The 15,996-nt window shown below is 39.7% G+C and overlaps 1 protein-coding gene across 2 annotated transcripts; it reads left to right on the top strand.

Annotated features, from left to right (window-relative positions):
* The first annotated feature begins 216 nt into the window (after positions 1-216).
* On the top strand, positions 217-9,054 carry LOC112074668 (uncharacterized). 2 transcript variants are annotated; one of them, XM_070440618.1, is made up of 3 exons: positions 217-294; positions 5,424-5,460; positions 6,548-9,054. In XM_070440618.1, exons 2-3 carry the CDS (start codon positions 5,450-5,452, stop codon positions 8,163-8,165), a joined length of 1,629 nt encoding a protein of 542 aa, XP_070296719.1. In that variant the 5' UTR covers positions 217-294; positions 5,424-5,449; the 3' UTR covers positions 8,166-9,054. The 2 variants fall into 2 exon arrangements, with proteins under 2 accessions (XP_070296719.1, XP_023997559.2); XM_024141791.2 differs by having other exon boundaries at positions 5,392-5,460.
* The last annotated feature ends 6,942 nt before the right edge of the window (positions 9,055-15,996 follow it).

Below are 15,996 nucleotides of genomic sequence, written 5' to 3'. Positions count from 1 at the left end.
GTGAATTTGGCTCCAACAGCCTCTACTGAAGAAATCTGATCCCTTGTCATCCTCCTTTATTTGTTTGGAATCYTGCCACCAATCCGGTACCCTTTGCTGGGGAAATGATCTCTCTTCTCTGAAATCAGCTGACTTGGTGAGAAGGGRWGTACAGTACTGGAGTGGTGAGGTKARGTGGGAGGAGAATGCKGGGMTGTTCCACTATAAGACCTGCAACAYACATCRCCTCTTTCTCTTYCWTCTKCTCTAYTCTTCTGACTGCAGAACTGAAACAAACCATCTCCAGGAGAAGAGGTAAGTTAAAAGTGATGAAAAKATGCTAAGATGTTAATATCTTTTATTTAGTCTGAATTTGTATCGTTTTGGCATCCTTTGCTAGTGGTGGAGAGTCGAYTCTAAAATAATCGATTCYTCAGCTCGTTGCCCGTTGCTTCCATTCCACTAGGAATCGACTCCTAAGCGTCAGTATTTTTTGCGAAGGATTACAATGAGTAGTTGCCATAGGCTACTTCCGAGAACACAATGTCTCACATCCACCAGGCAGTCAAAACCATGCATCCAGTAATCAGAAGCTGTATCTCGAAATGCTTTATTTCCCTTTTTTTTTGCTTGCAATGTCTCGCAAGTTAACTAAATGTAACAGTATAACTTTAGTACGTCCCCTCGCCCCGACCTCGGGCGCGAACCAGGGACCCTCTGCACACATCAACAACAGTCACCCACGAAGCATCGTTACCCATCGCTCCACAAAAGCCGCAGCCCTTGCAGAGCAAGGGGAAACCCTACTTCAGGTCTCAGAGCAAGTGACGTAACCGATTGAAATGCTACTAACGCGTACCCGCTAACTAGCTAGCCATTTCACATCCGTTACATAAAGTAGGGGAAATCAATGAGTAGGCTATTCTTTAAGCAATAAACTGAAGACAGAACACATACATCTTTCATAGAGAATAGATTTCGAAAGAGCAGGAGAGCCAGCGAGGGAGAGAGAGGAGGGGCAGGCAGACAGACACTCGGAACCATGTGCACAGGCTATATCTTGGAAATCAGTATCTCGCAATGTCTTGTCTTGCAATAAATCAAAGTTTATTTGTCAATACCTCGTAAAGTCATCTAAAGTATAGTAAAGTATAGATTAGGCTATCAATGAGTATGGCTAAACTATTCTATACTGTGCCAGCACTAGAGTAAAACATTTTCTCGGGAGGCCTGCAAGGTCGATGTCCCCGCACAAAAAAAAATGGAATGCATCAGCGACTGCCACTCACAAACTATAGACTAACCATTGCTGTTCATGGTGCCGGAATTGCGACAGGTCTATGCAGCTGCCAATCGAATGAGTTATAAGCTTTCTGTGGTGCTAGGGCATAATGCCTATAGCTTTTCTTTAGCTAATGGATAAAAGTTTATTGGTAGGCCTATTTGTTCATMATTTTCTCATGTTAAGCCTATTTCACGAAGCTATACACGATGTCTGCTGGTTGGCGGCAATCATGTAATTAACCTYCTTCAGTGATTAAAGTTGGAGATTCAAACACTGCAGATTGTAAAATACATTTTTGATGCAACATCATATTACTCAGCTACCAATAGATTATTTTGAATATACAACGGTCTTGTATAGCCTACCTGAACCTGCATGAACATCAGCCGCCTTCGCGCTCTCGCCCAGCTTGGATAGAAAGTTGTAGTGCATAAACCAGTCTATTAATGCCAAATAATACAGCCTAGTCTCAGAGCATTTCATATTATTCTGTATGTAAATTTGAGACACACCATTTAGTATGATATGTTACGTTCAGTATGGTTACAGAAGACAGATGGTTACTTAAGGCAAAAAGGAAAGTAGGGTKGCTGGTCAGGGTGGACGTGTAGGCATATAATGTGAATCTCTAGCAATGTAAAGGCTGCGAGTTCAAATCTCATCATGGACAATGAGTTCAGCAACCCAAAGATTGTGAGTTCTAATGTCATCATAGACAAGGTTTGCTAATTAGCAGCTTTTCAAGTACATACTACTTTTTATCGACTTTGCAACTACTTAGCCTGTTAGGTAACCCTTCCCCCTACCCTAACCTTAAACCTTTTAGCTAACCCTAACCTTAACCCTTAACCTAACTTCTAAACTTAACCTAACCCCTAACTCTAACCTCTAGCCTAGCTAACGTTAGCAAGCTGGCTAACAATAGCCACCTACCTAGAATTCGTAACATACTGTATCATACGTTTTGTAATTTGTAACATATCATACAAAATGGGTGATGGACATCCACAAATTAATTAATGTTCTGTATGAAACGTAACATATCATACTAAATGGAGTGTTTCAGATTTACAAACATAATAATATGAAATACTCTGAGACCAGATTGAATAATACATTCAGTCCACCCTCAAAACACTAGTGTCACGATCGTCTTGAGGTGAAAGAGTGGACCAAGGCGCAGCGTGTGAAAAATACATCTTCTTTTAATGAAGGAAAAAACAAACACTTACAAAAATGAACAAAACAACCGATCGTGAAGCTAAGATGAACTAAGTGCACACATRCAACATAGAACATCGACAATTATCCACAAACGCATRATGCCTATGGCTGCCTTAAATATGGCTCCCAATCAGAGACAAATGAAAGACAKCTGTCTCTGATTGAGAACCACTCAGGCAACCATAGACATACCTAGAAACATTCATTAAACACAAACCCATACACTAAACCCAACACCCCCTTTACCATATAACCACCCAAGATGAGACAAAACACAAACATTCCCCATGTCACACCCTGACCTAACTAAARTAATAAAGAAAACAAAGAATACTAAGGCCAGGGCGTGACAACTAGGTTACTAGAGATTGTTTCATTATGCAGTGTAGACTACAATCTATAGCTATATACTTTATTTAGCTGCTATTTATACACTTTTTATAAAAATTACACATCAAACAGCCTAATAATGAGGAAAACAGAAGTCAGCTTGAGGAAAAATTCAGCCACCATTTATTGTTTACTCTGGCAAATGAAATCAAATTAATTCCAAYTTGAGAGACTCYCCTGGWCTSCTGATSWCCTCATTGCTGCTTCTCTGTCTGTCTTTTCTYTTTMTTTTTCTTAGAAAAGAGTCTCTATGTATCTGTTTCTCTCTTTTTTTTCTACATAGAGGTTAATAGTAGCTACAGTATGTGACTGAGTCGCCTTGCATTTTTGTGTGCAAATGTTTTCGATGTTTTCACCACGGCTTGTAGGTCCAGGTTGTGGGCTGGCTTTTTCTATACTGAGTATTGCCAACCCAGACAGTCTTTCATGATACATTGTGCATTATATGTCCTTTGCGCTGCACACAACTTAAACTTAGTCCTGAATGCTGCATGCCAAGATATACAAGAGATAAGGGACTGTTGATATGGCAACCACACAACTCAAACACCGGTTCACCAGTATTAACCAAATTGCAAACCACTTTTTGGGGGTCAAGCCCTCAAGAGCAGTTCAAATAAAATGTTATTGTCACATGCGCCGAATACAACAGGTGTAGACCTTACAGTGAAATGTTTACTTACAAGCCCTAACCAACAATGCAGTTAAGAAAAATAAGTGTTACGTAAACAATAGATTAGTAAAAAATAAAAGCAATAAAAGTAACAGGAATAACAGTAGCGAGGCTATATACAAGGGGTACCAGTACAGAGTCAATGTGCAGGGGCACCGGTTAGTCAAGGTAATTGAGGTAATATAATAGAGTAATAGCCAGCTATATTGTGGTAGGGTTATTTTCTGTTGCCATCCACCAGAAGAATTCACAACTCAGGGAGTCCAACCAATTCACAGACTCCCGATGTTGTGTCCCAAAGGAGCTAGCAGATCCGACCCACTTGCTAAAAGCTGCACTAGGGTCGGGCAGCATTCCTGTGTAGATTAAGACACCGCAGAGCCGGCMCGGGATATGGCTGGTAAAACGTACCTCAATCCAGGGATGAGAAATATGTACTCAAAATTATCCCAACTGTTACACAGATACTTTTTTATTTATTTTATTCAATCTTTATTTAACCAGACAAGTCAATTAAGAACAAATTCTTATTTACAATGACAATGACGGCCTAGCAAGAGGCAAAAGGCCTCCTGTGGGGACAGGGGCTGGGATTAAAAATGTAAATAAACTAATAGAAAGCCTATWTTGTTTGAATATAGAAGGTGATGTGTAGGAACAAGAATATTTCAGTGCGCAGCCWTGACAGATCCCATGGGATGATGCAGCACACTCTCTACACCGATTGGGAAGCATCATGCTCATGCCAGTCCTCTCTAGAATGCAAAATGTGTCTACCTAGTATTGGTAGTCGAGCATGAGTTGACTCCTTCAWCTCCAACCATAGGACTCAGAGTCGACTCCAAAAATCATAGAGTTGTTCACCCCTGTGCCAACTCGGTGCCCTTGGTAGCTTCTTTCCAGTAATCTCTTTGTGTTGTTACCTAGCAACAACATAGTCACTACTAATATTCCCTCTAAAGATTACTACAAGCTCAAGGCAGCATGTTGCAATGTCGTTTTACATCAGAAAAGGGGCGGCTCCTTGTAATACACTCCAGTAATCAACATTTGTTTTTACTACCTGAAAATGTTGATGCATTATCATTCCTTCTGCAGCTGTGGGGGCAGTGCTATCACATGGTTCCTTCATCTGATCTATAAGCTATATAGGCTATTCATCAAAGTATCCTATTTTGCATTGATAACCAAATATAATCTCTTCGACTGTTCAAACAAGCCACCCAAAATTATATTTTGTTTAGAAGTAATAACTAGTGATTACAGTCTATTGTGAAATGGTAGAAATGAGATTTTTTTCTCAGTGACCAAAATATGATWACTCTATTTTTAAAAGACCTTTGCTCTGCAATATTACTGTTTGTCACTCTTGAGACGCCGTAGCCAGTATACTTCCTATTATTAATCTGAATTAATCTGATAACTCAAGAAATCTGTTATTCATTTTGACCTTGATGCCGGAAAGGTCTTAGTCGTGCAATTTTACATCTAACTATGATGTTTGGTRCAGTATTTCTCAGGTGAAAAATGTTGCTGAACTTTGGCTTGCCCCAAGAAAAACATTTGTTTGCACGAACAGCCGAAAAAAAACCTTGCCAAAGACCAAAACGAACAAAAAGTTCACAAAATTCCACCATAATATATGCACAAACTGTTTTGAACTGTTTCAGATGTGGTAGCATGTGGACACCTTTAGGGGCCAAGTGTTCAGTTTGAGATTCAGCCTTAAAATGCTTTTCCAAACTCCTAGAAACACCGTTACTGAGATTGTTGATTAGTTTTATTGTTTCATATACAGTATAACATTCCTCAGTTGAAATGCCATGTTCTCTGTCTACAGAGATAATTTACCTGTCAACCTTATCATCCTAGGGTGGATTACACAACTAAAGACCATCATGGTATGCAAGTAAGTGTCAGATTTAATTGTTATTTCAAATGTTATTGAATTTTACTATTATTGAGGGACACAATTATAAATATTTGGGTATGGTTTCCTGGGCCTAGATTAAGCCTACTCCCAGAGTAAAAACATTCTCAATGAAGAATAGCTCAGGCTTAATCTGAGTCAGGGAAACCAGCCCTTAGTCCATTTAAAACCCATTTAATCCCATCGGACACAATAGTGAGAAGACATTCTTCTTTTGTACGTTACAAGCTCTAGAAGTAAAGGTTAATAGGTCATATGATGCATTATTAAGGTGTCCAGTATTATTCAGAGATGTTTCATATGATTTCACAWAATGGTCATAAAATCAAGGTCTACTTTTACAGATTATTTTCTTTGAAAATATAATTAAGGGACTACACCGAGTAAACCAAACATTAGGAAATAATTCCTAATATWGAGTTACATCCCCCAATTATAGCTTTAATTCGTCGGGGCATGGACTCTACAAGGTGTGGAAAGCGTTCCACAAGTGATGCTGGCCCATGTTGACTCCAATGCTTCCCACAGTAGTGTCAAATTGGCTGGATGTCCTTTGGGTGGTGGACCAATCTTGATACACAAGGGAAATTGTTGAGCGTGAMAAACCCAGCAGCGTTGCTGTTCTTGACGCAAATCAGTGTGCCTAGCACCTAGTACAACACCCGGTTTAAAGGCACTTAAATATTTTGTCTTACCCATTCACCCTCTGAATGACACACATACACAATATATGTCTTAATTGTCTCAAGGCATAGAAAGCCTTTTTTATTTAACCTGTCTCCCGCCTTCATATACACTGATTAAAGTGGATTTAACAAGTGACGTCAATCAGGGATAATACCTTTCGACCTGGATTCACCTGGTCAGTCTATGTCATGGAAAGAGCAGGTGTTYTTAATGTTTTGTACACTCAATGTAGTTTACATATGTGCCCTCATTTTCCATACATTGAATCCATGCTTGTGGAATATGAAAGTTTGTCTCAGATCTCTCAGATATCATATGATTCTAAATGTCATTTTATTCAAATCAGAACCAGTATTACATATATGAATTTATTTCACAGGACAAAATACATTCCATCAAACATAGAAAATATCATATCAAAAAGTATCTGCATYCAAGCAGGACCTCCTGCACGGTATCGTCTGGTAACAAAGAAACAGAGTCTGGATGAGGGTGATCATCTCAGAATATGGACCTTTGGAGAGAGAGATCCCACCAAGGTCAACAAAACCMTACTGATAGTGGGAGAGACMGGAACAGGGAAATCAACTCTGATCAATGCCATGGTCAACTACATCTTAGGTGTAGAGAACAAGAACCAAGTCTGTTTTGAGATTGTCGAGGAGGAAAAAAGAAGTCAGACTGAAAGTCAAACTACAGCGGTCACTGTTTATGAAGTGTTTGGACATGAGGGCCTGAGAGTCCCCTACTCTCTCACCATCATTGACACTCCTGGGTAYGGAGACACCAGAGGGATCCAAGAAGACAAACTGGTCGCTGAAATTCTGTATCAATTATTGATATGTTCAGATGGGATTCACCAAATTGATGTTGTGGGTTTTGTGGTAAAGGCAACTGAGAATCGACTCAGTGACAGACAGAAGTACATCTTCGATGCAGTTTTGTCTTTATTTGGCAAAGACATGGAGAAGAACATTGTAGCCCTCATAACACACTCAGATGGTGGGGAACCTACTTCTGCTCTGAAGGCCCTGGAAGTAGCAAAGGTCCCTGGTGCMAGAGATGAGARGAATCAACCTGTTTATTTCCTTTTCAACAACCGTCAGCGTAATGCTTSTTGTGAAACAGAGAAACAGGCTAAGAAAGAAGAATCCGCCATGAGGACTGCACAGGAAACATCAAAAGAWGGCATRRAGGAATTCACAGAGTTCCTTGGGGAMATAATACCTCAAAACGTGAAGATGACAGAAGGAGTTCTGAGAGAGCGCAAACGACTGGAAGCGTGTATCATCAACTTACAGGAGAGAATTGAGAAGATCGAGCTGAAGCAGAATGAGATCCAGCAGACTCAAAGAGCTCTAGAGGGGCACAAGGAAGAGATGGAGAGCAACCAGGACTTTACATTCTATGTGGATGTGCCTTACACAGAAAAAATCAAACTGGAGACAGGATGGGCTACCACCTGCAAAACCTGTAAGGAGAACTGTCATCATCCAGATTGTTGGAGTTGGACACTATTGTCATGGTGCATTGTTATGAAAAGTAGCAACTGCACTGTGTGTACTAAGAAGTGCTCTGCCTCAAGTCATGAGAAAACACAAGAAATATATGTACATAAGACCAAAAAGGAAGAAAGGACTCACGATAATCTAAAAAAGAAGTATGAAATCAATGAGAAAGGGCTGGGTGAAAAGGAGAATTTGATCTCTGCAATTGAGGAAGATTTGAAGAAAGCTAAGGATAAAAAATTCCATCTGGTGGAAGAATCATACCAGTGTGTGATGAGCCTGGAAGAGATTGCTCTAAAAGCTGATGCATTTTCCACTCATGTACATCTGGACTTACTGATTGAGAAGATGAAGGAGACAGGAAACACAGACAAGGTTCAGAAACTGGAGGAGATGAAGAAGAGAGCTGAGGAGGAACCCAAGGAAGGGATGAGTTACTTCAGAACTGGATTGAAGTGGGGAGGTAAAGTATGTGATTTCTTTCAATGAAAAGCGCTCATATGAGACATAGTAATGAATGCTGGAGTACAGTATTATTTTTCAAAGCTTTGAACACAGAACCTACTTTCATCTAGCACCTACATGTACTTTTTATATGTACATATGTTAACTACATGCAGTTTAAGACTTGTGGTTCATGGACTTAAATCAGTTGAAATATGTTTTTGTCACTGGAATGTCATTGTATCTGAACGTACCATAATTTAACATGTTTATCAATGTGTATGGAGGGGAAGAAAACATGTTATAATGCATTATCACTAACCATTTTGAATTGCTATGAAGTGATTGTCATATCCTACAGTATATATAGGTAACTGTCATATTTGTCGTCACACATACACTGGAAAGTGAACGCTGGAACATTTGGGTATGTTGTCTAGATGTTTCCATATAAGATATATATAAATAAATCAACACAACTGCATCATATGAGTTCTGACTATCTTGTATATTGTCAGTCTCTGTTTTGCGACTGCCATACATTTTGATCCAAGCAATGTTAATTCCATCAAGACTGATGACCCCAAAGAATTCATGACAAGAATCAACCTGTTCATTTTGTGTTTAATAGCATTCAATGTGAACTCATTGATGAGCAATATGAGTACAGTCAGGAGCCGGCCTGGAAACTGGGATTAAATGTCTTGCAACAGTTTTTGTTTTTAAATAACATGGAAGGAAAGAGCGTGAAGATGAGCCAGGAAGTTCAGAGAGAGCGCAAACAGCTGTAAATTGTACATGCATGTATTAAAATGTCATGTTTTGAAAATGTACAAATGTATTGTAATTCACATTACTACAAACTACCTTTGAGTGTCCTATATACTGTAGATCCCTGTTTCCATTATGAAATACATTAAATAAATCAACACAACTTCGTTATGAGTTCGAACTCATTTTATACAGTCTCTAAGTTTTGTAACTGACATCATCTGACCCCATGTTTCTACAGAGTGACTCACCAAATCAGGCTTATATGACTTTGATTGATAAGCCTGAATGTACACTTTACACAGACTATCACATTCATGAGAACTGAGGACGTTATCTATTCAGTAAGAATGTTCTGGAGCTCAACATGTCCTCTCTGAAATAAGGCCATCTCTGAGAGTGATGGAGGGGTAATGTTTCTCCTATTGTGCAGTACACCATGTCTGGTTTGTTGACATTATTACCAAATTCTTCTGCTTTTAGCTAAAATGTACTATATTCTGTAGTTCTCCACACAACCAGCTGGCATAAGTTACTGAAATGGATAGATGGATAACTTTTCTAGTATCTTTTTTTTGCCTCAGGAGGCAGAGCCAACACAGAGCCTCTGGTTTTGGCCTCTTCTGATGGAATGCCCACTTTGGCCACTGGATGGCAGTCTTCTACCACTGGTTGAGGCACAATGATGTAGAGTGCCTCTGTCTGGCACTCCTCTGCTGCTGATCCTGCTGCTGCGCCTGCTGGTACTGCGGATCCTGGTTTCCCAGCAGTTTAGCAGATTGATGTTACCTCAGGACCTCATGTGTTCTGTGGTTCCAGCCTCTCCSCTGGTGGAGCGCTCACTGGGTTGACATGTTAGGAGAAGAGACATTTTGTAAAAACATTACATTTATCATTCTTTAACATTTTATAAAAACATAGCTCCAGCATCCTAGAAACACCTTGTATCTCATCTCCTGGTTATTTAAAAAAAAGTACCTGCAAAACCTTCTTACAGGACCTTCTTCTGGTTGATATGATCCATGCTTTACCAGCTAACACAATGAAAAACAATCCACCACTAACACCACCCACAATGGTGATATTGCAGCTCTCCCCTTCTTCTGACCAATATCTGAGAGGTCGCACACACACACGTATTATATTTTTTTCAAAGCATACTTCACGCATGAGTAACAGTATAACTTTAGACCGTTCCCTCTCCCCGACACGGGCGCGAACCAGGGACCCTCTGCACACAACAACAGTCACCCACGAAGCATCGTTACCCATCGCTCCACAAAAGCCGCGGCCCTTGCAGAGCAAGGGGAACCACTACTTCAAGTCTAAGAGCAAGTGACGTCACCGACTGAAAGGCTGCTAGCGCGCACTACCGCTACCTAGCTAGCCATTTCACATCGGTTACATTCACCCCCCTTTCGACCTCCTCCTTTTCCGCAGCAACCAGTGATCCGGGTCAACAGCATCAATGTAACAGTATAATTTTATGTCCGTCCCCTCGCCCCGACCCGGGCGCGAAACAAGGACCCTCTGCACACATCAACAATGGTCACCCACGAAGCATCGTTACCCATCGCTCCACAAAAGCCACGGCCCTTGCAGAGCAAGGGGAACCACTACTTCAAGTCTCAGAGCAGGTGACGTCACCGACTGAAAGGCTGCTATCGCGCACCACCGCTAACTAGCTATCCATTTCACATCCGTTACACATGCTCTACCAAGGTTTTCCAGCACAGAGCTCTGACCTATAACAGCATCTATGTTGGTCTATTGTACTTCAAACAATGTGTGCAGGTTGCTTAGGATACAAACCTTCTCAAACAGTCTAATTCATACTCTAGTTTTTGGTCCCATATGGCTCGAAATGAATGGTAAATAATGCATCCCCAGACCCCCCTTCAATTTGTTACTTGTTGATGGCAACAGTCCAATCATACCCCTTTACTTTTTTCACAATTTGTTGTGTTACAGTCTGAAATTAAATGGACTAAATTTATATTATTTTGTCACTGGCCTACACACAATATCACATAATGTCAAAGTGGAATTATGTTCTTCTAATTTTTTACAAATGAATTAAAGATAAAAAGCTGAAATGTCTTGAGTCAATAAGTATTCAACCCCTCTGTTATGGCAAGCATAAAAAAGGTCAGGAGTCAATATATACCTTACAAGTAATATTATAAATTGTATGGACTCACTCTCTGTGCAATAACAGTGTTCAAAATTATTTTTGAATAACAACATCAACTTTTTACCCCACGCATACAATTATCTGTAAGGTCCTTCAGTCAGGCAGTGAATTTCAAACACAGATTCAACCACCAACTCCAGGGAGGTTTTCTAATGCCTCACAAAGAAGGGCACCTATTGGTAGATGGGTAATAAAAAAGCAGACATTGAATATCCCTTTGAGCATAGTGAAGTTATTAATTACACTTTGGATGGTGTATCAAAACACCCAGTCACTACAAAGATACAAGTGTCCTTCATCACTCAGTTACCGGAGAGGAAGAGAACCACTCGGGGATTTCACAATGAGGCCAATGGTGACTTTAAAACAGTTTGAGTTTAATAGCTGTGATAGGAGAAACAATATTGCAGTTACTCCACAATACCAACCTAATTGACAGAGTGAAAAGAAGGAAGCCTGTACAGAATACAAATATTCCACAACATGCATCCTGTTTGCAACAAGGCACTAAAATAATTCTGCAAGAAATTCTGCCAAAAAATGATGTAAGTAAGATATTTCTGTATTTCATTTTCAATAGATTTGAAAACATTTCTAAAAACATGTTTTCACYTCGTCATTATGGGTATTGCGTGTAGATGGGTGAGAAAAATACATAATTTAATACATTTTGAATTCCGGCTGTAACACAACAAAATGTGAAATTAGTCAAGGAGTATGAATACTTTCTGAAGGCACTCTATCACTCCTCACCTCTCCACCTAATAGCTGATGTGTGGTGAGCGTTCTGACACACAACTGGTTGTCTTGCATCACCCAGGTGGGTGCAACACATTGCTGGTGGATGAGGTGAGTTTCCCCCTACTATGTAAAGTGCTTTGAGTACCTCAGTTGGTAGAAAAGCACTATATAAATCCAATCAACTTTTAATTTTGTTATCGCAGTAACTTCTCATAAGATCACGTGATAACATGAGATCACATGTGAAATTCATGTGTTTTTCCATACGGGTAGTGCCACAGTCTTGTTAACAATATCASTGTAAACAAACAATGTACATGAATGAATTCCCCTAGCAACATTCCTCAGCTGTATACCACAACAAGTGGCCGTTTTGTGGTAGTTTCAATTACGGACTGCAGCTTTAAAAAGGCCAGAGWCTTACCATGTCCTGYAATCCCATTTTAGTACCATTTACWAATAAGTATTTGCACTGTTTTATCAATAAGGAATAAAACCAAAAAGCTAAAGCATAAAMCTGTCTTAATTTACATGAATGTTTTATTCCTTTTTTCCATCAAAGTCTTAGTAAATCAGGTAATTAGTGTTCATACACAAACACACTCACTCAGTACTTACAGAGTAACACACAGATCAAGGTGGACTCCATTCTGTCCTGCCGACGATCTCTGAACTACAGTTCTTCTGACAAACCCTTCTACTTCCTATATGATGAACAGACGGATTAGTTTACGCCTCTTTAACGTCACACAGAGAAATGGAGAGAAGCATTCTACAGAAATGTACGAAGATGTGAGAAAAAATAGAGTTTAAAGGCGTGTTTATTTTCTGACCAACTTCTCTGTATGGCCCCAACTGCATGATCTACACTGGTTCCTTCCTCTTTATGGAGGAAAGGAGATGGAACGAGAATAGAATAGATGCTTGTAGGCCCTTTGCTAAGTTGTCAAGTAGCAAGCCTAGCCAGCTAACCTCAGTTGTTCCACTGCCCACACAGGAAATATAACACATTAGCCCCCCCTAACTTAACAGGGCTCTGAGTGGTGCAGCGTTCTAAGGCACTGCATCTCAGTGCTAGAGGCGTCACTACAGACCTGGTTTGATTCCAGGCTGTATCACAACCGGCCATGATTGGGAGTCCTTAGGGTGCCGCACAATTGGCCCAGCGTCGTTAGGGTTTGGCTGGGGTAGGCCGTCATTGTAATAAGAAATTGTTCTTAACTGACTTGCCTAGTTAAATAAAGTTGTTTTTATAACAAACACCATGTGCACACAGCTGTGCACGCACCATAGAGAATTGCTTCGCGTGGGTTATAAACCCTGCATGATGATAGCTGCCAAGATCTTTGCTATGAATTCTAGTTACTTTTGAAGGACATGGTGTGCCTAGAAACTAATATGTAACACTGTAAAGACATTTGTTTATTATAAAAGCTAAAAAGTGTTTCCAAATACCTGTCATTGAAATTACAGTAATTTGTGGATATTAGGATTCTAAATTGTGTAAAGGCACTATTTTCCTATTGAGATGCGTTACATTGAAAATTGTACAGTGTCTCTTTAAAATGTCAGGTGACTGAACAAAGTGTAAACAATGGTTAATGACGGGAGAGTAGTTTTAGAACGGCTCACGACGTGGTATATGATATAAAATGTGGTCCGGCGATTCGCTATAGGGAGATAAAAATGTTGGTAATATGGGTCTTTTGAACTGGTTGGGCTAGAAGCTAGCCACTTTTGCTGTGTTAATGGTCCCACCATGACGACCAGTAACGCTCTTTTTAAGTAGATGAGTGGCTCCTCATTCTCCACTCTACCTGTCTGTCTCCAACAGACGCTTCTTCTGAGAGTAGGCGTTCCTATAAATTCCCATTTAGAGTTACTGAAACGAATCATTGAAAGAGAACCTTAAATATACGGTTATTATTTTGCAATTATTGTAAACAACGTAGATTATGAATTTCCCTAGCCCCATCCTCAGTCATATACACAACAAGTGGAAGGGGGAACATTTGGTGATAGTTTGAATTAGGGACTGAAGCTTTCATAATGTTCATACATTTCAAATGTTCTGCACACAGAGAGAATAAAGAGACCAAAATAATCAAAACACCACTCATTAATCTCTTAGCACAGTTTACTATAACTGTAGAGATGGAACTCTCAACCATGTACAATAATCATAACTGATACCAGAACACATTCAACAAATATAGCATTTTGCATTCATTGTCATTGACAGCACATTTAGCAACCACTGAGTTAGTGCTACTCTGTAGTTCCTGAGTGGTGCTCCTGTTTAAATGCTCACCACACACCACACCATCTGCTATACAAGCTCAGGTTCTCACAGAGATGCTACTTCAATGTAGGATGTTCATTCACCCCACCTCATAAACAGAATATATGATCTTAATATAAACTATATTGTCACAGCAAAATAATCCTGCAGCAACAGGATTTGAACGTTTAAGTCCAAAATGTTTGCTTGATTGGTGGTTAGGTATTAGCTGGCCAAAAGTAGGCTATATGAAAAGTGCAATACTGTTAATTTAGTTTTCAGTTAGTTTATGTAAATCACAAATTCATCTGCATTTCCTGTGGTGCAGGACAAACCTTAGCAACAAAATAGTGATCAAATTAAGATCCTACATCTGTAGACCTATACTATATTTGCTGAAATCCACTTTAGTACCATTTACTAATGAGCATTTGCACTGGTTTATCATTAGGGATAAAACACACACAACATCTAAAGCATTGAAACTGTCTTCATTTACATTTGTGTTATTCCTTTTTTTCCATCAAAGGCTTAGTAAATCAGGTAATTAGTGTTCATACACAAACACACTCATATCAGTACTTACAGAGTAACACACAGAGCAAGGTGTGCTCCATTCTGTCCTGATGATGATCTCTGAACTACAGTTCTTCCTGACAAACCCCTCTACTTCCTATATGATGACAGACCGATTAGTTCACGCCTCTTTACAACACAATGAAGAAATAGACAGAAGCATTCTACAGAAATGTACGAAGACTGAGAAAAAAGAGTAACAGTTGCTGGCGTGTTTATTTTCATACTAACTTCTTATGATTAGCTACATGACCTCACTCTGGTTACKTCCTCTTTAYTGGATAGAAGGAGGGTGAAATGAGAATAGATACCTGAGATGAGATCAGAGCTTGTAGTTTGATATCAGAATGTGTAGATGGTTGTTTAATCTTTCCACCCACAATGCACAGAAAGATAGATAGAATAGATATCCCTTACTGAGTGTAGACCTCCMTACAAGCCTAGGGTGCWAACCTCAGTTGTTCCWCWGCCCACAAATAGACACCTAGACCCCCACCTCCTTCCCCCTCCTCACCCCGTCTCTTCACACACAYTRCTGCTCAGTARTAGCATGTGTCAAAACCACAGTCAGCTAGCTAACTCCTTCATTACTCAGATGGTTCTGAGGGATATGTTTAGTTAAATACTGATATAGATATGTATTTGTTATTGTGTTATTTATGTGATGTGTATCAGGGTAATTGTTCATTTATTTTGTGTGTGTGTGTGTGTGTGTGTACGTCAGAGGCATACACATGCATTACCACAAACCAGAGATGGGAGGAGTATCGAAACTGGGTACATGAATCAAAACATTTTAGCATTTCCCATTTTTTTTCAACAATTTACCTCTAAATATGTGAAAGTGTTTTTTTGTAGAGTGTGTGACACACGTACAACATGTGAAGGAACAAACATAAATAGACAGAGAAAGGTTACAGGGGAAAAGCAGTCAGACTTCACCTTTAGTGGGTATAGCCAGGTAAACATCTGGGGTTTCTTATCGCCCCCTTCAGGGACAGGCCTGTAACTACTCCACATTCTAGTGGATCACAATATAGAAACTAATATGGTCGTTGGTCACATAGCAACAGCATAAACCCTCAGTCTACTGGGTCTGCCCTCTTATTCCTTCCTCTCTCTATCTCATCATAATAGTACAGACATGGAACACTTCTGTATGGGTTCATATCAGTAGAAGTCAATCTGAATGTGCTTTACAGAAGACTGACAGCACTATGGTGCATAGAGATTTAGTTAGAAAGTGTTACATAATAAGACATGTATAGAAACGTTCAAGATGTAAATGTATTGTTTCAACTCAGAAATACAGA

This window comes from Salvelinus sp. IW2-2015, unplaced genomic scaffold (assembly GCF_002910315.2).
Source record: "Salvelinus sp. IW2-2015 unplaced genomic scaffold, ASM291031v2 Un_scaffold2750, whole genome shotgun sequence".
Lineage (NCBI taxonomy): Eukaryota > Metazoa > Chordata > Actinopteri > Salmoniformes > Salmonidae > Salvelinus > Salvelinus sp. IW2-2015.
Note: the sequence above shows the minus strand (reverse complement) of the source record. Positions and strands in the feature narration are given on the sequence as shown.